Source organism: Heloderma suspectum, chromosome 2, assembly GCF_057233095.1.
Source record: "Heloderma suspectum isolate Gila_16-S chromosome 2, 16-S_ref, whole genome shotgun sequence".
Lineage (NCBI taxonomy): Eukaryota > Metazoa > Chordata > Lepidosauria > Squamata > Helodermatidae > Heloderma > Heloderma suspectum.
In genome coordinates, this window is record NC_139459.1 from 401,845,375 (window position 1) to 401,868,083 (window position 22,709).

The 22,709-nt window shown below is 52.9% G+C and overlaps 1 protein-coding gene across 3 annotated transcripts; it reads left to right on the forward strand.

The window, feature by feature from the left end:
* The first annotated feature begins 4,829 nt into the window (after positions 1 to 4,829).
* On the forward strand, positions 4,830 to 22,226 carry LOC146356652 (H-2 class II histocompatibility antigen, I-E beta chain-like). 3 transcript variants are annotated; one of them, XM_084841265.1, is made up of 6 exons: positions 4,830 to 4,906; positions 15,495 to 15,770; positions 17,920 to 18,201; positions 18,518 to 18,631; positions 20,446 to 20,469; positions 21,270 to 22,226. In XM_084841265.1, exons 2-6 carry the CDS (start codon positions 15,509 to 15,511, stop codon positions 21,281 to 21,283), a joined length of 696 nt encoding a protein of 231 aa, XP_084697391.1. In that variant the 5' UTR covers positions 4,830 to 4,906; positions 15,495 to 15,508; the 3' UTR covers positions 21,284 to 22,226. The 3 variants fall into 3 exon arrangements, 2 of the variants coding, with proteins under 2 accessions (XP_084697391.1, XP_084697389.1); XR_014788674.1 differs by lacking the exon at positions 4,830 to 4,906 and adding an exon at positions 5,888 to 6,008 and having other exon boundaries at positions 20,446 to 20,713; positions 21,270 to 22,223; XM_084841263.1 differs by lacking the exon at positions 4,830 to 4,906 and adding an exon at positions 5,888 to 6,008.
* Positions 22,227 to 22,709: the final 483 nt, after the last annotated feature.

Here is a 22,709-nt window from a genome sequence, read left to right on the forward strand (position 1 = left end):
GTCTACCATCTCTGAAGGAGCTAAAGTCCTCCTACATTTTATCTGCTTCCGAAAAGGGGCAGCAGGCTGTGTCGTAATGACAGGTATCTGAGTGGGAGGCTCTTCCTCATACTTAGTGCCACTGCACAGGATGACATGCACATGCCTGGGATTCCCATTTCCTACTGTTAATGGTAAGGGAGGAGCAGACGGCACTATTTTCTCTTGATAACAACTACTCTCCCAGTCCCGTTCAAAACATTTTAAATCATCTCCACTGGCATCCAAAGCAGGCCTTCCAACTATGGAACAAATTGTCTTTTGTGCCCGTAAAGCTCCCTTCAGCTTATCTGTCGGAGCTATGCATGAAGCATGGCTCTCCTCACACGTCTGTGCAGTCTGCTGTTTCCTCAACTGCTGCGTCACGACCTCAGTGGCACCTCTAGCTCTGCATTCCTCACACTGAATGCTTCTAGTTGCCCTTCCAGCTGATTACAGCTAGATCCCAACAGGTCTACCTGTTCCCTCAGTCTCTCTTTCTCTGTGACTAAGCTCAAGTTCTGAAGTACTGCTTGCTTTCATTCCCTCTCAAAACATTCACACTTCAGCTGCAATTTCTCGTAGCCCCCTGCCTTGCTTATCAAAGCTACCCTCGCCTGATCCCGTTCCTCAGTCGCCTGTCCCAATCCAATAGTCATAAGACAAAGACATGCATTCAGTTCCTTCATACTACCAGGCTTCACCTTTTCCTCCTCCACATACTGGTCAAGCAACTTACTCACACTGTCCTCTTCAAACGGTACAGGAAGGGGTGCTTTCCCCCAAGGGTTAGATCCTGTATGTTCACAGATCTGTACCAATTTGGACTTCACTGCTATTGGAAGCTTCTTTTTACCAATTAAGACATCAGTCAGAGGGACTTTAGAGTCCTTCCCCATATTCTCTGGGGTCAATTTCTTAGCGTGAAACAACCTTTTCAAACCCGGCATTATGGAGACGATCATGGGGTCAATCTCTAGACACGGTAAATATTCAACAACTATGTCTGCAGAGCGGCTTGGCTTGAAAATACCGTGGGAACAGCTTGGTTTCCCAGCCAATGCACCAATGTAAATTTGGTCCCGTTTAACCTCAGAACCTGCACCAAATGGGTCCAAAGCACCCCAATGGGTAACCAAGCTAATCCCAACAGGTAAACATTACCACAGAACATCACCACAGACGAGATTGTAGCTTGAAACTCTTTTTAAGGCTTTATTGTGGAAAACTCAGGAAAATACAAAATAAAGAAAGTGGCATGGTGGTTATATGAGCGTTAGAAATTCTTTCTCCAATTACAGGGAAAGAGAATACAACAAAAATAGAAGATAAATCAAGAGAAAACTCACTGGAAAAGACCCTGATGCTGGGAAAGATTGAAGGCAAAAGAAGGGGACGGCAGAGGATGAGATGGCTAGATAGCATCACCAATGCAATGAATATGAACTTGAGCACACTCCGGGAGAGGAAGGCCTGGCGTGCTCTGGTCCATGGGGTCACGAAGAGTCGGACACAACTTAACGGCTGAACAACAACAACAACAACAAACCCCTCCATGGGAGCTGACAGATCCCCAAATCTCATACACCTCTGTGCAACCAGTGAAAAGTTATAGCTCTTTGCTTTGAGAGTTTTTGTTGAAAAAATCAAATTTTACCTGTGCCTAGCACAAAAACTACTGGGCCAAACAGTCTGAACTTTGGCAGGTGGAATCTGCCCCATGGGAGCTGAGAGCACCCGAAATTCCATGTATTTATCATGGAAACTGAAAAAGGTATGGCTGTTTCTATTTTCCAAAGCGAGTCAATGGGAAAATGTCATAGCAGAATGATTTGGATAGCTGAATCGTGCTTCGGATCTGAATCCGAAACAAAGCAGATGGAGTCCGAAGTGAAGCGGGGGGCGGGGTCTGTGCACAGCCCCAATTTTTGCAGGGCTGTACCACAACATGCATCCGAGTTTGCCTCTGCTGCTGCGGTCCTGCTCCTGTGTATGTCCTTCAGGGCGGCTCAGATGGCCGAGGCCGGGCAGGCAGGACGACCGGCACGGCCTTTCACCTGGTCTTCCATCTCAGCCGGGGACTCAGTCATTGCAAAGGGCTCGGATGTTATGCATCAGAAGCCAGCTTCTGGGAGTGTGTTTCTTTCTACCTGCAGGCTGGCTGGAAAGCAGAGCATGTGCAGAGTGCACAACGTACAGCCAGTACATGTGCCTCTGGGATTAAGGGCAAGGGCAGGGGCCCGGGGAGGCTTTTGCCCGGCACCGTCCCTTGAATGGATTAGGATCAGCCAGGGCCAGTCTGAGTCCTCCTGTCTTGCTGAGTTCAGCCAGAGCCTGCCGGCAACTGGTGATGTCGGCCTCAATCTATCAGCGGATTGGGCGGGATGGGAGCCAAAAGGGGGCTATTCTCAGAAAAGGGGGGGCTGTCCAGAAATGGCACTGGGCTGGGCGGGGGCCGCAGGAGGGAGCAAGATGGGGGCGGGGAAATTCTGTGCAAAAGGAGCGTGTGCGTTTGCTCAGCCAACCTCTGCGTCGCCTCCTGCCTGAGACGCCTGCCTGAGGGAACTTAGACGGGGTCCAGCCAACCTTGATTCCTGCCCCCAGGAGATTAAAATCTGATGCTCTCTGCCCCCCCACACACACACACCTTGCCCCTGATCATGGGCTGAGCAGCATAAAAACAGCAAATTGAAAGTGATCAAAGGTGGATCAGGTCCTCTTTTCAGGACCACCAACGCTGTGAATCCCCACTTCCCCCAGAGGCACGAACATGAGAATATGCGAGCAGCTCTGAGCCTGGACCGGCCCCAGGGACCCCCTAGTCCAGCACTCTGTTCCCACTGTGGCCGACCAGAGGCCCCCCGCGAAGCCCGCAAGAGGACACGAGCGCCAGGGACCCTCCCGCACCCGTTCCCCGGCAAGTGGTCCTGAGCGCTGTGCTGCCCCTGCCCCTGGCCGCCGTCACAGGGCAGCAGGTGCTTTGCACTGAGCCCCCCCTTGCAGTAGCCCTTGCCAGCAGCGGCCCTCCCTACGCATGAAGGAGCCCTTCCTTCCCTCTCCCGCCATTCAGCATCATGGGACGACCCCGCTGGGTCCTGGGGTTAGGGGAGAAGGGCCCTGGGTCAGGGGCTGAGCACCTGCGTGGCACGCAAAGGCTGCACCCCGGAAGCGTCTGCAGGTGGGGCTGGGCGAGGCCTCCCCTCAGAACCTGAGAGCCCCCCCCCCACAGTCCGTGGAGACAGTTCTGCGCTGGAAGGGCCGGAGGCTTCAGTCGGGGGTCAGGTGGCTTCCTCCGTTCCTCTTCGCAAGGGACCCATTTTGAAAGGGGCCCATTTTGCCACCATTTGGTTCCATGCTGAGTCCAGGCTGCGTCTCACCCTGGGAGCCTCCTGCTCTGCAGCCATGTCCGTGCCGGGCCCCACCTGGCTGCTTCCCTCGGCCCGCTTGGGCAGCCCGGTCCCTCTGATGCTCACCTGTGAAGTGGAATCGGGGCTTAATCTGAGCCCGGGGCTGGAAACACTTTTCCAGAATGGCATTCACCTCTGGATCACACATGTGGTGGTCATAGAAATGTGCCCCTGAGCATGTGCAGAGTGTATTTACTTCCCTGTGGGGGTAGCTTCAATAAGCTCGTGCGCAACTATGGGATGGGTGGAGGACGCTGATTTTCCCAAGGAAGCCACACCTGCTTGGCCCAGGCCTGGGCTGGGGAAGCAGGTCAGGTGCTGCCTGGCCTGGCCTGGCCTGGCCTGGCCTTTCCCTCCCCACCCCACCACGGCCCGCACGCTGGCTCTGAGCGGGGGCTTTCCAGGCCCGGCTGGTCACCGGATGCGGCCCCTGCGTGCCTGTCGAGGTTTCTGTTTTGCGGGGACTTTCATGAGTCGAGACTTGAGCTGTGCCAATCACAGGCTCTGGGACGGCCCTGGTCATCAGTTGCTGGGCAGGGAAGGCCTCGCCTTTGCAAAACTCGTCCATGAACGGGGGTCTTTCCAGGCTGCCCTGAACCTCTCAGACTCCTGCAGGCTGGGGAAACTCACTCTGGGTGTGGGGGGAAGGGGTCAAAAATGAACCACTGCCAAGGCCCCCGCCCCCGTCTCTCTGGGCCAGGCGTTTCACGTTTCCTGCTTTGGGCATGAAACAAGCAGGTGAAATCCACTGAAGGTTTTCCACTGAGAGGCCCCCAGAGCAGATTTGGGGGGCATGCCGGGGTCTTCAGGGGAAGAGGAGAAAGTCTTGTTGTGCCAGCAAAAGCCCCTTGCACAAAATCGGATCCTGCCCCAAGAGTCTCAGGGCTCCTGCAGGACTCACAGATTGATTGGGGTCCGTATCAGCCTGGCTGCTTCCTCGGAGGCATGAGGGGTCTCCTCGGATGGCGGTGAGGGGTCTACACGCATATAGCCACATGGAGACCAACAGCAGCCCCCAGAACAGGCCCTTCTTGGTTGGGGGCAGTGGAGGTGCAAAGTGGCAGGGGGAGTCTGGGCAGCCTGCCTGGCCAAGGCTCCTTCTCACTTCTTTGAACAGAGCCCCAGAAGGGCCCAGATGCTGCCCAGGCCAAATATTTACGTAGGCTAAAACGGGGAATCAAAAAGGGACGCAAATAGCGCCCACTATGCTATTTGCGTTCCCCTTTATTTTCGCCGTCATTGCCTACGTAAATATTTACGTAGACTAAGACGGGCAAAAATAAGGAACACAAATGGCGGTGGCCATGGCCGCCGCCATTTGCGTACACGCGTTGTTGTTTTTTTAAGTCAGATGTGATAGGCTACGTAAACATTTACGTAGCCTATCATGTCTTTTTTTTTTTTAACTGGAAATGGCGGTGGTGGCAGCTAGTCGGAAGACCGGCCGCTGCAGCTGCCGCCGCCCGGAAGATCCGCCCCAGGTAAGTCTCGTCCCGGGGGGGGGGGCGGGGGGGCCGGCCGTTCCGCCACAGATTTCGCGGGGCCGAATGTGCTGGCATTCGGCCTCCCCAAGATCTGTGGTGGAATTCTCTGACATCCCTAGTCTTCTGAGAGCGCTGTGATAGTCCTGTCCTGCCCTGATTCATGGAGGGTCCCAAGCGCAGGTGCTGCGTTGGAGGCCGAAGGGCCCAGGGTCACTCCGGGCAAAGGCAGTCCAAAGGGCCTCCGGGGAGCAGGGATGGGAGACGTCCCCCCTTCCGCTGGGCATCAGAAACGGCCGCCCAGGAGCTTCTCCGCAGCTTTGCAGGCCTTGGGCTGGCGGGTGGCTTGGTCCGGCTGTGCTGTTCCCCAGCAGACCCCCGCACAGAGACCCCTCCCGCAAGGCTTGGGGGGCGTCCGGATCCGTCCCGAGGGGTCCCGCCCCAGGAAGACCAGCAGGTGGGGGAAGCCGGGGGGAGCAGCCCCAGAGTGGGAGGAAGGAAGAGCTCATTTGGAGCGGGGGGGGGGACAGAGCCTGCCTGCCAGACCCCTCAAGGAGCGGAGCCCCCCCCTCCCCACCCCCACCACAGCCCCAATCCCAGGCCACACGTCCCGCTGGGCATCGCAGGGCTGCTCCTTGCCAAAGACCATCAGACCAGCCGGCCGCCTGATGCTCCGCTCCAGATGCGGCTTCCTCCTGGAGCCCCTCGGCTGCAGCCCCCCTGGCCTGGAAGGAGGAGGAACCGGGGGGCTCCTTAATCCGCCCCCCCCAGCACAGACACACGGAGGGAGAGCGAGAGATGCGGAGCCCCCCTGCCTCCTCCTGCAGCAAACCCGTCTCCTCGCGGAAGACGAACCGGCTGCGCTTCTGCCGGAGACGGATGACGCGGCTGAGGGGCGAATTCTCACTGGTGCCTCTCTCGCCCCCTCCGCTGCCCCCCATCACAGACCCCAAAGTTTCCCTCTGGGGCTGGAGCAGACTTCTCTCTTCCCCGGCTTGTGGGGCGGCAGCCATGGGGCCGGTCTGGGCTCCCCCGGTGACGATGGTGCTGCTGCTGGGGCCGTCCTTGCTCCCTGGGGCTGGAGGGAGGAAGGCGCCCCCAGGTAAGGGAGGAGATGGGTGAAGGGGGGTGGAGACAGACCCCTCCTGATGCCCCTCACCATCCCAATGGGACCCCCTTAAGCCCAAAGGCAGGTGGTCCCTGGGGAGAGAAAAGGGACGCAGGGAGCCTCCGAGGCCCAGGGAGGGGTGGGTGGAAAAGCGACGTGGGGGCCCCGGGATCCTCAGCCAGCCCCCAGCCCCCCTTCTGCCTCCCCCCATTGCCTCTGGAGCTGCCTCGAGAGGGGTGGGACACTGGAGGGTCTGTCGCCCCCAAGGAGGCCCCCTTGGCAGGGGGGGTGTGATGAGGAAGAACAGAGCAGGGCAGGACGGGGGCAGAGAGGAGCTGGTGGGGTCTGTGCTGAAAGGGCGCGCTTAGCACACCGTCTTTGCTGGATCAGGCCAAGAAGGTCTGTCTAGTTCTCCCCCTTCCTCCAAGCGTGGCCCCCACGTGGCCCCCGCAGGCTCGCAAAGCCACTTCCAGCCGCCCTTTCCCCTCCCGACGGGCAGAAGGGCTTTGGTGCCTTCACGAGGCGGAGGGGCCTCCCCAGGGAGAAGCAGGGATGGGGGGGTGGGGGGGGACCGAACCAGCCCCTCCCATCGTCTGCCCCCCTCTGGGCTCCCCGCTTGGCAGCCTCCTCTTGAGCAAAGCTCACCAGAAGTGGGGCGCACGCTCAGCGCCGGCCCTGGCATCAGCCGAGAGCCCTGGAGCAGCCACGGGGATGGGCAGGAGCCCAGCCTGCACCCAGCAGGGCGCTGCAGTGATGAGGGACGTCTGCACCTGTGGAACTTCTGCCTGGCCCGCAGCTCTTAAGGGCAGAAGAGCCCTGCCAGGAAAGAGATGGTGGCCCCAGCCCTTCTCCCTGTCGCTGCCCTTCCAAACTCCCCCCCTCCCCCCATCCCAATCTGTGTAGAGTCCACAGAGGAGGAGTTGAGGGTTGGAGGAGGGGACTCCCCTGCAGGGTCTGCCGGTGGTGGTCCTGGGAAGGCACTGCTCAACCCCCCTCCCCACTCCATGGCCCTCAGATGGGGTGGTGTCACGGCCAGTATTTTTGGACCTGAATTGTTGTGTTATGTCCTGGTTGCAGGCTGAGGGAGTAACTTACATCAGCCCTGCGGTGTTGTCCAGTGCTGTTTTCCTGAAACTGCAGGTTGGGGGAGAGAGTCGGGGAGGACAACCCTGCAGTGCAGGCCAGTGGTATTATATGTCTTCCAGAATGGGGGGGCCTGTGGCCATGAGAGAAGGGCGTAGGGCAGCCCTGCGGTGTAGTCCACTGCTGGGACGGAGGCTGGTGGGGACCCTCAGCCAGAGCTCCTCTTACAAAAGAGCCCTCAGCTTGCAGCACAGGCCCCCCTGCTTCACTGGCAGCCCCCTCAGCCCCCTCCTGAGTCCAAATCAAGCCCTGAGCTGCAAGCTGCTTCCTCCATAGACTTTTCAGTGCTCAAAAACAAAACAGGAATTAATTGTTTTCGCATAAAAGGGGACCTGAGTGAGGCTGGGGGAACTCCTCCCTCTGCTGCTGCTAGGGATGTACAAAACTCTTACCTGGCTCCGCGCCGGGCAATCCGCGGTGGGGGGGAGGCGCTCCATCCCTCCCCCCGAAATCCTCGACGGGGGGGGAGGCGATCCATTCCTCCCCCCCAGAATCCTGCCCGGCTGGCTCTGCTCCACGGCCAGGCCGTGGAGCCGCCGGTCGGGCCAACCCGCAGAGGGGCCTCCAGCTGCTGCTGGGCTGCCGTGGACGCAAATGGCGTCCTGAGTAGGGGACGCCATTTGCGTCCCTATGGTAGCCTGTGATAGGCTACGTAAATATTTACGTAGCCTATCACGGCTAAAGCGGGAACGCAAATGGCATCCCCTACACCATTTGCGTTCCCGTTTTCTCTGCAAATTTTTCTACGTAAATATTTACGTAGCCTATCACGGCTAAAGCGGGAACGCAAATGGCATCCCCTACACCATTTGCGTTCCCGTTTTCTCTGCAAATTTTTCTACGTAAATATTTACGTAGCCTATCACGGCTAAAGCGGGAACGCAAATGGCATCCCCTACACCATTTGCGTTCCCGTTGTCTCCGCAAATTTTTCAACATAAATATTTACGTAGCCTATCACGGCTAAAGCGGGAACACAAATGGCGTCCCCTACACCATTTGCGTTCCCGTTTTCTCTGTCATAGGCTATGTAAATATTTACGTAGCCTATCATGGGCTACCATAGGGACACAAATCGGACGCCCCTACTCAGGATGCCATTTGCGACTGCGGCAGCCCGGCAGCAGCCGGAGCCGCCGCCGCTGCCGGAACCACCACCGAAGCCGCAGCCGCAGCAAGGTAGGCTCTGTTTCGCAGGGCTTTTGCGGGGTAGTGGGGCGGTGGGCTCCGTTCCGCCACGGATTCCTGGGGGGCGAATTCACTGGAATTCGGGCCCCTGGGATCCATGGCGGAATTCTCTAACATCCCTAGCTGCATTATTTTATTGTGGGGGGAGGGAGCACACCCTGCTGCCCAGCCATGGCTGCCTTCTGGCCTCTTCTCCTTCTGCCCTGCAGGAGAAGGAAACCTGAAATAAGGTCTACTCAAACTGGGAACTGGAGGGACGCGTCCAGGGCCACCCAAGACATTTTGCTGCCTGAGGGAAACCAGAACATTGCCTCTCCCCTCCCCTCCCCCCAGCTGTGCTGTGTGTGCCCCCCGCCTCCCAGTGCACACACTATCACACACTACTCAGATGCCAGGTCCAAATTCAAGCTTCCATATGAAGCTCCTGGGATCCCCTTGGCCAAATCGCAACCTTTCAGCCTGCCCTACCTCGCAGGATTGTTGTGAGGATAAAAAAGGGGGGGAATATAAATATAATCATATTAAGTCAAGAGTAGATATAGTTGAAGAAACATGATTCTGACAATATGCTATAAATAGTTCAAAACCAGCCACCCAAGCGTGCAAAGTGACCATCTGTGCATTGCACAGTTTCTTATAATGTGAACACAGGGACACCCATGCACAAAGGTAAGATCCATCAAGTGATTTTTAATAGCCCTGATGGCATTTTTCATTTGGGCGGATATAAACCTGAGCAATTAATTATTTCATTCAAGATACCTGGCTTTGGGGTTAAATGTGCAGAGACTTTGGGAAGGCAGCTCAGGCTGCAATCCTGTGCACGCTTACCCGGGAGGAAGCCCAGTTGGCAATTGGACAGAGTGGGACTGACTTCTGAGTAAGCATGCACAGGATTGTGTGAGAAATCCTAAAAACAAACCCACTCTTACATTGGATAGTGATACCTCAGTAGTTGGACCTCATCTTGTCCCCCATCTGCCTTTTTCATGAGCATCAAGATGTGAAAGGAACTTTGCTATGAAATTCCCCCCCTCGCCCCCTAGTAAGGCACAAAAAGGCCACAGTCCTAAACAGTGCTGGGGCCCCATTCTCCTTTCCTGCCCTTGGATTGTGGGAGGGGGATCGGAGGGGGTCCTAGCTGGCTCTGGCTGCTGGTGCGGCAGAAAATTTGGGGAACTGCTGAGAATACGTTTAGGCATCAGGACTTTTAAGGGCGATGCAGTCATGAGAGCCCCCCCCCCCCCCCCGTTAAGAGGATGCAAATCAGCTTTTATGAGTTTGCTTTTTAAATAAAAGGTTCAAATGATGGGGGCATATTTTCAAGAGGAGAACAAGGGTCTGGCCATTCACAGCTCCAGACCCTCACTTCCTAAAGGCACATTATATCTAAAAAGGGTGACAAAAAAGCAGTAAATATAATAATACTAATGCTAACAATAAAGTTTATATAATCCAAATCTAAGTTCCAAACAGCTGTGCGACTTTTTAAACATGCATGAGATTGGATTGATAAGGACACTATTTTATTTTTTAAATACGTGTGTGCGTCCTGTTCCTTTACAATAATGTTTCTCTTGGGAATGGATTAAGCAGACCCAGAAACAAAGGTGGTGGGGAAGAATGAGAAGGACAAAAACACAGGAAGAGAGAGAGTTGCAGCAGACATTTATATTCGTCAGAGATTGAATGTCAAAGAGCAATTCTTTTTGGAGAAGGACAGACACCAGTTGAGGGCACCAGTCGCTTATTCTTAAGGTGTTTTCTTATGTTGCCTCTCCCTTCGTGCTGCCACATGTCCCTTGCCCTGCCTGGGGCCCCCTGGATTTTTGGACTTCAACTCCCATCAACCCCACCCAGTATGGCTAGTGGTCAGGGATGCTGGGAGTTGTGGTCCAAAACACCTGGAGGGCACCAAATTTGGGGAGGCTGGCATCGACAAAGGTCCATCAGGGCTTCTGTCTGTGTTGGGTTTTTCTGCTGCTGCTGCTTTATTTGGCTTGCATTGCATAGGATTATTTATAATGCATATGTACACACACAGTCAGAAAGGGGTAGATAAGGGTTTTCCCTCAAAGGTGCGTTAAAAACCTTTTACATAAATAAATAAATAAATAAATAAATATAAACATGAGATGACATGGCTTGAAAAGGGGGCTAGACAAAGCATGGAGGAGAAGCTTAGCAGTGACCACTAGTCAGGATGGCTATTTGCTGCCTCCCGTTTCAGAAGCAGCATGCTGGGGAACATGGGCAGGAGGGCGCAATTCCTCTCCTGCGCTGCTTGTGGGCTTCCCATGGGGGCATCAGGCCAGCCACTCTGTGAACAGGATGCTGGATTAGAAAGGCCTTTGGTCTGATCCAGCATCAGGGCTCTTCTCACATTCTTAATATAGTCAACGTTGCATTTTCTTTTCTCTCCTCTTCCCTGCAGCCCTGCCCCCACAGTCTACACCAGAAGGTCCCCAAACCTCTGGAGAGTCACCGATGAAGTTCTTTTATGGGGGGGAGACACTAGTTGGATACCCCCCCCCCCCGATATCACACATCTTAAGGGGACAGTGTAAAAGCCAGAACGAAACAGGCCGGAATGACCCCTTTATTTAAAAAAAAAAATTGCCAAAAATAGTGGCCTGTGTTAGAGGCACTTGGGAAGAATATTTTTTGCCATTAAGGGCAGTAGTCCGTATTCAAGAAATATGGCCTGGAACTGCAGCTTCCAAGTGAGCCAGATCAACTCACAAGTCACACTTTCGTTTGTTTGTTTGTTTGTTCAGTTGATTACGGAAATTTGTTATTAGTATTGTAGGCCACCTAGCCAAGTAGCAACGGTAAGTACAGACCATGGAACAACGGACTGGTTTAAGATTGGGAAAAAAGTACGGCAGGGTTGTATACTCTCACCCTACCTATTCAACCTGTACGCAGAACTAGGGATGTACGAAAGTCACTTACCTTTTCGACGGGGTGAGTCGCGGTGCGGGGGAGGTGCTCCGCACCTCCCTCTGAAATACTAACCTGGCCGGCTCTGCTCCACGGCAACTCCGCAGAGCCACCGGCTGGGTGCATTTTAGGCGCCATGTGGAGCCTGCGGACACAAATGGTGGCGGCTACAGCAGCCGCCATTTGCGTTCCTATTTTTTGGCTGAGATAGGCTATGTAAATATTTACAGAGCCTATCATGGCAAAAAAAACCAGGGGTGCAAATGGCGTAGCAGCCGCCATTTGCGTTCCTGGTTTTTTTGCCGTGATAGGCTACACAAATATTTACGTAGCCTATCACGGCAAAAAAACAGGGGCACAAATGGCAGCCGCTACGGCATTTGCACCCCTGTCTTTCGCCGTGATAGGCTATGTAAATATTTACTACGGCGGCCGCCATTTGCGTTCCCTTTTTTTGCCATGATAGGCTATGTAAATATTTACATAGCCTATCATGGCCTCCGCAGGGACGCAAATGGCATCCCTGCGTTAGCCATGATAGGCTACATAAGTATTTACATAGTCTATCACGGCAAAAATAGGGAAGCGAATGGCGGCTGCCGATGCGGCTGCCATTCGCAAAGCAGCGCGAACGGCACCAGATAAGTGTCCTGTTTCGCATGCCTTTCGGGGGGGCGGGGGGCTTTGTTCTGCCATGGATTTCAGGGGGCCAAATGCACTGGCATTCGGCCTCACCAAGATCCGTGGTGGAATTCTCTGACAACCCTATGCAGAACAGGTCATGTGGCGTGCTGGGCTTGATGAAGCCAAGGCTGGATAATGGAGAAAGCCAGGGAGTTTCAGAAAAACATCTATTTCTGTTTTATTGACTATTCTAAAGCTTTTGACTGTGTGGATCATAACAAATTGTGGCAAGTTCTTGGTGGTATGGGGATACCAAGTCATCTTGTCTGCCTCCTGAGGAATCTGTATAACAACCAAGTAGCAATGGTAAGAACAGACCACGAACAACGGTTTAAGGTTGGGAAAGGAGTACGGCAGGGTTGTATACTCTCACCCTACCTATTCAACCTGTACGCAGAACACATCATGCAACGTGCTGGGCTTGATGAAGCCAAGGCTGGAGTTAAAACTGCTGGAAGAAACATTAACAATCTCAGATATGCAGATGATACCACTTTGATGGCTGAAAGGGAGGAGGAGCTGAGGAACCTCATGATGAAGGTGCAAGAAGAAAGTGCAAAAGCTGGGTTGCAGTTAAACCTAAAAAAAACCCAAGATTATGGCAACCAGCTTGATTGATAACTGGCAAATAGAGGGACAAAACATGGAGGCAGTGACAAACTTTGTCTTTCTAGGTGCAAAGATTACTGCAGATGCTGACTGCAGCCAGGAAATCAGAAGACGTTTACTTCTTGGGAGGAGAGCAATGACAAATCTTGATAAAATAGTGAAGAGCAGAGTCATCACACTGACAACGAAGGTCTGCATATTGAAAGCAATGGTATTCCCCTCAGTAACCTATGGCTGCGAGAGCTGGACCATAAGGAAGGCTGAGCGAAGGAAGATAGATGCTTTTGAACTGTGGTGCTGGAGGAAAATTCTGAGAGTGCCTTGGACTGCCAGAAGATCAAACCAGTCCATCCTCCAGGAAATAAAGCCAGACTGCTCACTTGAGGGAATGATATTAAAGGGAAAACTGAAGTACTTTGGACACATAATGAGAAGACAGGATACCCTGGAGAAGATGCTGATGCTAGGGAAAGTGGAAGGCAAAAGGAAGAGGGGCCGACCAAGGGCAAGATGGATGGATGATATTCTGGAGGTGATGGACTCGACCTTGGGGGAGCTGGGGGTGGCAATGGCCGACAGGAAGCTCTGGCGTGGGCTGGTCCATGAAGTCACGAAGAGTCGGAAGCAACTGACCGAATAAACAACAAAGCCACCTAGAGTGGCCGGGTAGCCGGCCAGATGGGCAGCTAATAAATAAAATAAATAAAACTCACCAGTCACACATAACTGCATGGGAAGGATGCAATAAGCCAGAAAGTATCTATAGAAACCACATTCCGATACCCGTTCTGGACAACAGTCTGTATTCAAGAAAAATGTCCCAGAACGGCAACTTCCAAGTGAGCAAACCTTCCCAACTCACAAGTCACACATGACTAGAAAGGATTGCTCTAATCAGTTGCAAAATGTCCACAGAAACCACGTTTCAGTAGCGTTCTGGGACACAGTCCATCTTCCACATAATAGTCAGGAATTGCAACTTCCAAGTGAGCCAAATCAACCAAATTCATCAGTCACACATGGCTAGATGGGCTTAAGCCACAAAATGTCCACAGAAACCACATTCCAATATCTGTTCTGGGCAAGAGTCATCTTCCGCAAAATGGCCTGGAACAGCAACTTCCAAACAAGCCAAATCCACCAAATGCACCACTCAGACATGACTCCATGGGAGGGATGGAATAAGCTGTTGAACCTCAGCAGAAACCTTATTCTGGTCTCTGATCAGAGGAATGGTCCATATTCTTAAGAACCACCAGGATCGATGAGTTCCAAGTGAGCCAAATAACTCAAATTCAGCAGCGACACAGAACTGTATGGGGCTGATGCAAGAAGCCACAAACCCTCCATGGAAACCATGTTCTGGTACCAGGGAATAAATGGCCTGTAACACCAACTGCTGAGTGAACCAACCCAACCAAAATAACCAGGTGCACATACTGGATGGAAAACCTCCAGACAAACCAGGTTCTAGGATATGTTCCAGGCAATAAATATTATTCTGGGAAAATGGCCCAGAATGCAAATTTCCGAGTTAGCCAAATGAAATTCCCCAACAACAATCCAGAAAACACCCTCAGAAACCACATTCTGAGATCTCTTACAGGCAACTTAACATATTCTTGACAACTGGTCTGGAACGCCAATTTCCCAGATGGAGAAACCAACCAAATTCAAACATTGGACACTGACTGAGAATTATCTATGATTTTCAGTACGGTTATTCTGGGCAATAGGCAACTGAGGAGGGCAGATCGCCTGTTCCCTCTGCATCCTTGCCAAGACACTGACATACGGTATTGAATCACCTGGGAGGTGATTCCGTAGCCTAAAATGCTCACATTTAAAACCTCCCAAACCATTTAACTTTCCACTGTCTGACTTACACACACAGGGCAAGATTAAGGGGACATGTTGGAATTGTTTTCTGGGGTAAATGAGAAATATGTTTGGCTTAATAATAGACAACTTTAAATTGATGATGTCAAATGCTACTTAGTAAGGCAAATAGTTAAAGGCAAATTTCTGTAACTTCTTGAGTGTTTTGATTCTGTTATGTTACTGTAATAGCAGTTAAAGCTGGCTTTCCATTCTAACCATGTGTGGTTTCTGTGGACATTTTGTACCTTATTATATCCATCCCATCCAGTCTGTTGTGCCTGGCGAGTTTGGCTGATTTGGCCCACATGGAAGTTGCCGCTCCGGACCCTTTTCCTTAAATACGTACTGTTGCACAGAACTGGTATTGGCTTGATTTTGGCGCGTGTGTGTGTTTTTTAAAATACAGGGCCCGTCCTGCTTTTACACCGTCCCCATCCTCAGTGTGCCGGGGGCTTTACAGAGCACAAACGGGGAGGCCCCTGCCCCAAGGAGCTCCCAGTCCAAACCTGGGCCCTGGGGAAGCAGCAGGGCGAGGGGACGGGAGGCTGGGGTGCGTGGGGGGAGACTCTGAGCGTCTGTTCCAGCTGCGGGTGCTTCTTCTTGGCCACGGGCTCAGCAAGAGGAAGGGCGAGAGTGGCCAGGGCTGTCTCCCTCCTGTCCTGGGAGGGGGATCTGCACTGCCCAGTCGCAGCAGCAGCACAATTCTGAAACTTCCGAAGCTGTTTTCCGTGTGGAGCAGCTGGTTCTTCTCCACCAGGGAAGGCACAAAGAACGGGGGGCTCCAGGAGGCCTCTTTCCTGCACGACGCGTGTGCCGCCCCCATTCAAAACCTCCAGGGCGGTTTTTTCCAGGGCGCAGGGTCCTCGCTGCCCCCCCCCCTCCTGGGCTGAAGGCGCTGGGCGGCGGGCGCAGGCTCCTTTCCCCCGAAGGGATGGCCAGAGGGGGGCTCTCCTCGCTCGGCGGCGCAGCCGGAGCCCCGTCTGTGGAGCCCCGCCCGTTTCCCTGACCGACCCCCCCTCTCCTGCTCTCCAGCCCCCCTTTTCCTGATGCAGAGGAAGTCGGAATGCCGCTTCGCCAACAGGACGCAGCCTCTGCACTTCCTGGACTGGTACATCTACGGCCGACAGTGCTTCACCCACTTCGACAGCACCCTGGGCTGGTGGGTGGCCGACGTGGCGTGGGCTGAGCAAGATGTCCAGCGGTGGAACCAAGACAAGGCCAGGCTGCGGGACTGGATGGCCCGGGTGGACCCCTTCTGCTGGAACAACTACAGGGTGGCTGAGCGAGGGCACATGGTCGGCAGGAAAGGTGAGTCTGCCCGGGAGGGGGGCCCTCCCTGCCCCTCCCCCGGACCCCCCGGGGGTCCCCACGGTGACTGCGACCCAATCTCCCCCCCTCCACACACACGCACTCCGCCCCCAACAACAGCCCTTGTTCATAACAGCCCTCGTAGCAGTCATAATAACAACGACGGGCCACGTGTCTCTTTCCTCCGGCACCTAGGGCTTCCTCAAAAGGTTTCCTTCCAATGCATGAACGCATCTTTAACGCGAAATAAATTAGCCAGAAAAAAAGGCTGCCCTCGGGTAAAAAAAAACACTTCCCAGTACAAGCGTTATTATTATCATCAGGACAAGAGTTGCTCTTATGGTTGGCTAAAAAACCAAGACTTCCCAGTGGGGAAAGCGGTGCGCTCCTTGACGCGTGCGAGCCGCTGCGCCAGGGCGTGGACCAGCGATCCGTGCGCACAGCCGGACACAGCTGGAGCATGACAGTGAGCGACTGAACAAGGGCCTGTCTCCGCACGCTGCGCATGCATTGAATGGGACACATGAACACCCGCTGTTTCCCCACTCAACAAGAACCCCGTCCAGGCACTTTTCGCAATAACACACCTTGACCTTCAGCACATCCAGGGCGCAATCCCAGGCACGTTTGGACAGGAAGAGAGCCCCACGGCATAGGGAGCTAAGCTAGGGAATGCTGGGAGCTGTGGGCCTTTTTTCTTTCTGAACATACTTGAATCCCACCCCACGTTTTCATCTTTCCTCCTGCAATGCTGTCTACTGTATCCTTGGAGGGGGTTTTCCTTATTCCAAATGAATCAGGATGATCTCCTCTGCCCTTCTTTTGGCAATTTATCCCACAGTTTTATAGGTAAACTCTGGAAGAGAAAGATGGACTGTGGTAATATTGACATTTAGGCGGCAATCCCGTACCCACTTTCCTGGGAATAATCCCCACTGAACACAGCGGGACTAACGTCTGAGTGCTGATTGCACCGTTAATGACTGAAATGCAGCCAAATAAGAGACTTATTTATTTCCTATTTTTTAGAATGCACAATGCTGGGTGTTGCAGGACTTTTTTCTGCCTAAACGTGCTGGGATTGCACCTCACCCTTTCATCATCCATCCTGCAATATTGTCTACTTTCTCCTTGGAGGTTTTTCCCTTATTCCAGATAAATTGGGATGATATCCTCAGCTAGGCTTTTGCCCATTTATTTTCCAGTTTCGACATTTAGGCTGCAATCCGGTACCCACTTTCCTGGGAGTAGCCCCACTGAACACACTGGGACTTTCCTCTGAGTAGACATGTGTTGGATTGCACTGTTAATGACAAAAATCTGGCCAAAGAAGACAGATAATAATATTTGTATTAAAAAAATAATATTTGTATTAAAAAAAATACAAATTTGGACACAAATGCAGAAATGACAACAACATTAAATGCAACTTTTAAAAAGAAATCAAACCTAAATAGTCACTCTGAACAGGGACACCAAACATATCGACTCAAGACAGCAGTGAAAGATCTTTATAAGGATTGATACCCATTCTGGAACGTCTCTTCAAAAATGAATCCCAAAGTGCCAAGGTGTCTCAAAGGGCTCCCAATCCTGGAAATGAGGGAAAGGAGTGAATCCTGCCTTGGGTGCAAAATGCTGTATCCTTTGAAGCGATTCCTTGACTCTTCATCCTTCGGTTCTATCAACTGAGTCCATTTCTCAAGTTATTCTCTCAATATTTCCAAAAAAATCCTCAGTTATTTTCAAAAAGTTTATTCTTGTTTTCAAGGTTAAAGAAAGATCAGACATCACAGTATTAAAACACGCACATATATAGCTGAAGATAATAGAAGTTGGGTAAAAAATACTAGACCAGAGCGTCGATGCCGTGCCCAGTTACCGGGGAGGAAGCCCTTTGAGCTCAGTGGGGCTTCCCTCTGAATAGAAATGTATAAGATTGCAATTTAGGACAAATATCTTAAGATCATGAGAATGGATATATAAAAGGCTCCCAGAATAGATATATAAAAGGCTGCTCCTTCCCCCACTTTACCCCGTCTTTTGAATTGGAGCACCGCAAATCAGCCGGGAGCAGGATAACGTGTTCCTTTTCTTGTTCTGCCTCGGCTTCCCTGTGTCTCTCACGAATGTCCTTCTTTCCTTCCAGCTTCACCCACAGTTACCATCTCCCCCACCAAGGAAGACCCCGCCTCCCCCCACATCCTGCTGCTTTGCACCGTGACAGGATTTTACCCCTTGGAGATTGAGATCAAGTGGCTGAAGAACGGGCAGGAGGAGAAGGAAGGGGTCGGCTACGGCGAAGAGCTCCAGAACGGAGACTGGACGTACCAGACCCAGGTGATGCTGGAGACGAGGCCCGGGAGGGGAGATGTCTACACCTGCCAGGTGGAGCACGCCAGCCTGGAGATGCCCATCACCGTGCAGTGGGGTAGGAGCCCCCTCCCTCCCCTTTCCCCTGGAGACATAATTCCCCATTCCTGTGTCTGTCCTGGTCAGGCTGCAGAAAGGCCCCACACTCTGCCCTATTCTCACGCGTGTTCGTAGTGGGAGCCGAGGTTTGCGCGGTGCCTTGCTGATGATCACATGGAATCATTGTGCCGGTAAACTACTCTAGTAGCAGCCTGTCTACGCCAGTTGCTGGGGAACATGGGCAGGGGGGTGCTGCTGCGCTCCTGTCCTGCTTGTGGGCTTCCCATTGGGGCCTCTGGTGGCTCCAATGGGAACAGGATGCGTCTCCTTCACAGAGCCGCGGACTTCAGACTCTGCCAGGAGCAAAGTGTGGACGGGGGTGCTGGGGGCCGTGCTGGGCGTGGTCTTTGTGGCCATGGGACTCTCCCTCTACCTGAAGAGCAGGAAAGGTAATCAAGTGTGTGTGTGTGTGTGTGTGTGTGTGAGAGAGAGAGAGAGAGAGAGAGAGATTGGTGGCACCAGAGGGACCTGGTGGGGAGGGGATCAAGGAAATGAGAGTAGGGGTTGCCTGCTCTCTCCCGTTCTTCAGCCCCAGCAGAAGCTATCCAGGAATCTCCCAGCTTCTGCTCCCCCAGGATCCACCTGGATGAGACCCTTCTAAAAGGTTGGGGCCTGATCCAAGGGGAGTGACCGCCCTCCTCCTAGCATAGTGGCTTAGAGACTGAGTGGTGAATCGGGAAGCCCCCAGTTTGAATCTCGCCTCTTCCGCGAACTCACCAGGTGGCCATGGGCAAGCTGCTCTCTCTCAGCCTCGGTCTCCCCATCTGCAGTATGAGGGCAATAACAGTGGCATACCTTACAGGGTTGTTGTTGTCAGGATTAGATCACTTGAAAGCACCATCAAAATGTTCAGCATTATTACTGCTTGTTCTGGCTGGCCATGGCTCTCCAAGGTCTTGGGGAAGAGAGAAGGATCTTTCCCCCCATCTCCTACTGGCATTTTTTCTTCACTGGAGCTGTCAGGACTGAACCTGGGTGGGCCTCCTGCATGCCAAGGAGCGCTGAGCTGTGCCCCCTCCCCTCCCTCAAATCCACATGCTGGTGCTACGGATGTACGAAAGTCACTTACCTTTTACGAAATTTGATTCGCGGTGGGGGGAAGGCGCTCCGTCCCTCCCCCCGAAATTCTGGCTGAGGGGGGAGGCGTCCTGTCCCTCCCCAAAAAAATTCTGGCCGGGAGGGAGGCACCCAGTCCCTCTGCCCCGAAATTCTGGCTGGGGGGGGAGCAGCCCCATCCCTCCTGCCGCAAATCCTGGCCGGCCGGGTCTGCAAATGGCATCCAGCTGCTGGGCAGCCTGCAGGGACGCAAATGGTGGCTGCCGTAGCTGCCACCATTTGCGTCCCTGCAGCCAGCCGTGATAGGCTACGTAAATGTTTACGTAGCCTATCACGGCTGAGTTAAAAAAAAAAAAAAAACCACGCGTACACAAATGGCGGCGCCCATGGGCGCCGCCATTTGAGTTCCTTATTTTGGCACGTCTAGTCTACATAAACATTTACATAGACTACGGTGAAAATAAGGGGAACGCAAATAGCGTAGACGCCATTTGCGTACGCGCGGTTTGTTTGGGTTTTTTTAACTCAGCCGTGATAGGCTACGTAAACATTTACGTAGCCTATCACGTTTTTTTTTTAACTTGGAAATGGCGGTGGCGGCAGCCGGTCGGAAGACTGGCCGCCACAGCCACCGCCGCCGAACCGCCGCTGGAGCCGCCGCCGCCAGGGAGATTCGCCCAAGGTAAGTCCCATTCCGGGGGGGGGGGGGGGGAGAGACCGTTTCACCACCAATTTCGGGGGGCCGAATGTGCTGACATCCCTAGCTGTTGCTAGCTCAGATCCTGCCCTGGTTCTCGGGAGCTTCTGGCCCCGGAAAGGGGGTCCTTGTGCTTCAGTGCCATCCCACCTTCCAGGAAAACAGGGGGTCTCCGAGGTGGGTTTGCTTGGAAAGATCCCCCTCGAGTAGAGGTCAGTGCAGCTGCTGGGCCCAGAGGGCAGGTTGTGTTTTGCAACAATACCGGATTTTGGCTGTGCAGAGAAAAGAGGCACGAGAGGCTTGCGCTTTGTGAGGCAGTTCATGGTAGAGGGAAGGAGGGGTGATGCTTTCATCATCCAAATAAGCAGCACCGCCCTTAAATGGGTTTAACGTTATCTCCGTCTCTCTCTCTCTCTCTCTCTCTCTCTCTCTCTCTCTCTCTCTCTCTAGCAACACCCATCCAGCAACCTGCAGGTAAGATCACTGCACAACTCCCCAGTTCCCTGTGTTTATTTTTATCCTTCCTTTCCAAAAACACTTTGCTCAAGTAGCTGACAAATGCTTTAAAATGGCCCCACAAAGCCAGCATGCAGAGTGCGACCAGAACAGCTGCCCTGTGAGTCTCTTGCAGCAGAAACTACCAAGAGTCTTGTGACACTTGAAAGAGTTGCAGATTGATTGTGGCAGAACTGTTTATGGGCAGAGCCCACTTCCTCAGGTGTGTGAAGGGCTATCCTCAGTTTGTTTGATTTTAATACTGAGATACAGCTTAATATATTAAAATCGCTTAGTGGTTTACATATAACAATATTAACATCACAGCTTAAAACACTATTAAAACAACTGCAGCTACTACAACAAGAACAATATAAAAACAGTAAAAAGCAGCAGCATCATGATCAGTTATGAATATTACAAGCCAGATTAATAATAAGGCAGGTGAGAGATGTATGTGGATACGGAGGGGGGGAATCCAATCAGTGAGGCCCAGAGGTACTGAAATGCAAGGGTTGCTATGAGCAAAACCCGCTTGGCTGCAGCCCCCTGACCTGCACAGCATGACATTCTGGGACATCCATCAGCCCTTCTAAGTGGGTTGGTGGTGGGGTGTGAGGGGCCGCAGTGGCCAGGGGGTGAATGGGAGAGCCCCAGGGTAAGTCGATATTCCCGACCATCTTCTCTTCTCGCACACCATCCAGATATGTAGGTTCCTGTGTATTTACGCATTTTACTGTGCACTTTCCTTTTCTTCTCCCCTCCCTTCTCCCTCCCAGCACTCGTCAGCTAGTCCTTCCAGCTCGGAGTCCCAACATGGACAACATCTCTTTGGATCCCTACTGGAGCTCTTTCTTTTACTGCATTCCTTGGAGGATGCAAAACGGAGGAGGGAGGAAGAGAGAAAAGAGAATCTGCAGCCTGGACCTCCTCCTGCCGCCACCTCCCACTGGCTGGCCTCTGCTAATTTGGGGTTTTGGGGGAGGGGAGGGGGCTTCATCCCGCAACTTTTTAAACTTTGATTCTGGGTTGCTGGGGGCAGAAGGGAGAGAGATGGGAGGCAGATCAATCCTGCCACGTGCTGAGAAGATCTTCATCCTTCCCTAGATTTCTGATCAGGAGCAGAAAACTGGTCAGATTCTCCTCCCCACCAGGCAGAACCGTACAGATGACCCCCTTCCCAGATGGGAATGACATTCACTCCCAGATCAGGTGTCTCAATGCACCCAGAACTGCTGCATCTGTCAGTCACGTTAGGCGTTCTGAAAAGCATCACGAAAACGTTCAAGCGGATTCCTCTACAGGTTGATTTACTGCTAATTGAAACTGTTGTTCCCTGTTCCTTGAGCAGCAGGAAATGACAAGGTTTAGTTGACCGGCACTGAAAAATTATCCATGTACTTTTAGGGGAGGGGCTGTAGCTCCATGGTACAGCCCTTGCTTTGCATGCACAATGTCCCAGTTTGAATCTCCAGCAGCATCTCCAGCCAGGGCTGGGAAAGGCCTCTTTCTTTCTCTCTCTCTGCGTGAACCCCTGGAGAGCAGCTGCCCGTCAGCACAGAGCACAGGCGGGGAACTTGGAGTCCTCCTGATTTTTCCCTCTCCATCATTATACAAACGAAGAAAGAAATTACAGCCCAAACTAAAGTACAACATTACACAGTCGCAACGTGTCTGAAGTACTACATAGATCTAATCCATAATGTTACAAATAAAAACACAATATTTTAACCATCCGTCTCACTGAAGTCTGCCACAGGGAAACTTGGGTAGGTGGAGGGGGAGGAAAAGAGGCAAGGACCGAATGACACACGTGAGGAAAGGGACCCCATCGAACTCGTCTGCACTGGACAACCCGTGCAGTATTTTGCTGTGCTGGATTAATTTCTCTGGCAGGGCCATTTCCCACGCTCTCGCCATCCACTTTTGCACAGATGTTTTTGACTACGATTCCCATGCTCCCAGAGCATTGGCCCTGCTGTCTGGAGCACAGGGGAGTTGTAGACCAAAATATCTGGCGGGCACCACATTGCCTCCCCTGGTGCAGACGATGCTGGACTAGGTGGATCTGGGGCTGGCTCTGAAGGCCGCGTGGTATCCACTATCGCAGCCTTCCTCAGCCTGGTGCCTTCCAGATGTGCTGGATTACAACGCCTATCCTCCACCTAGGCCACTTGTCTGGAAGGCACGAGCTTAGGAGAAAGGCGCATTTCTGTTCC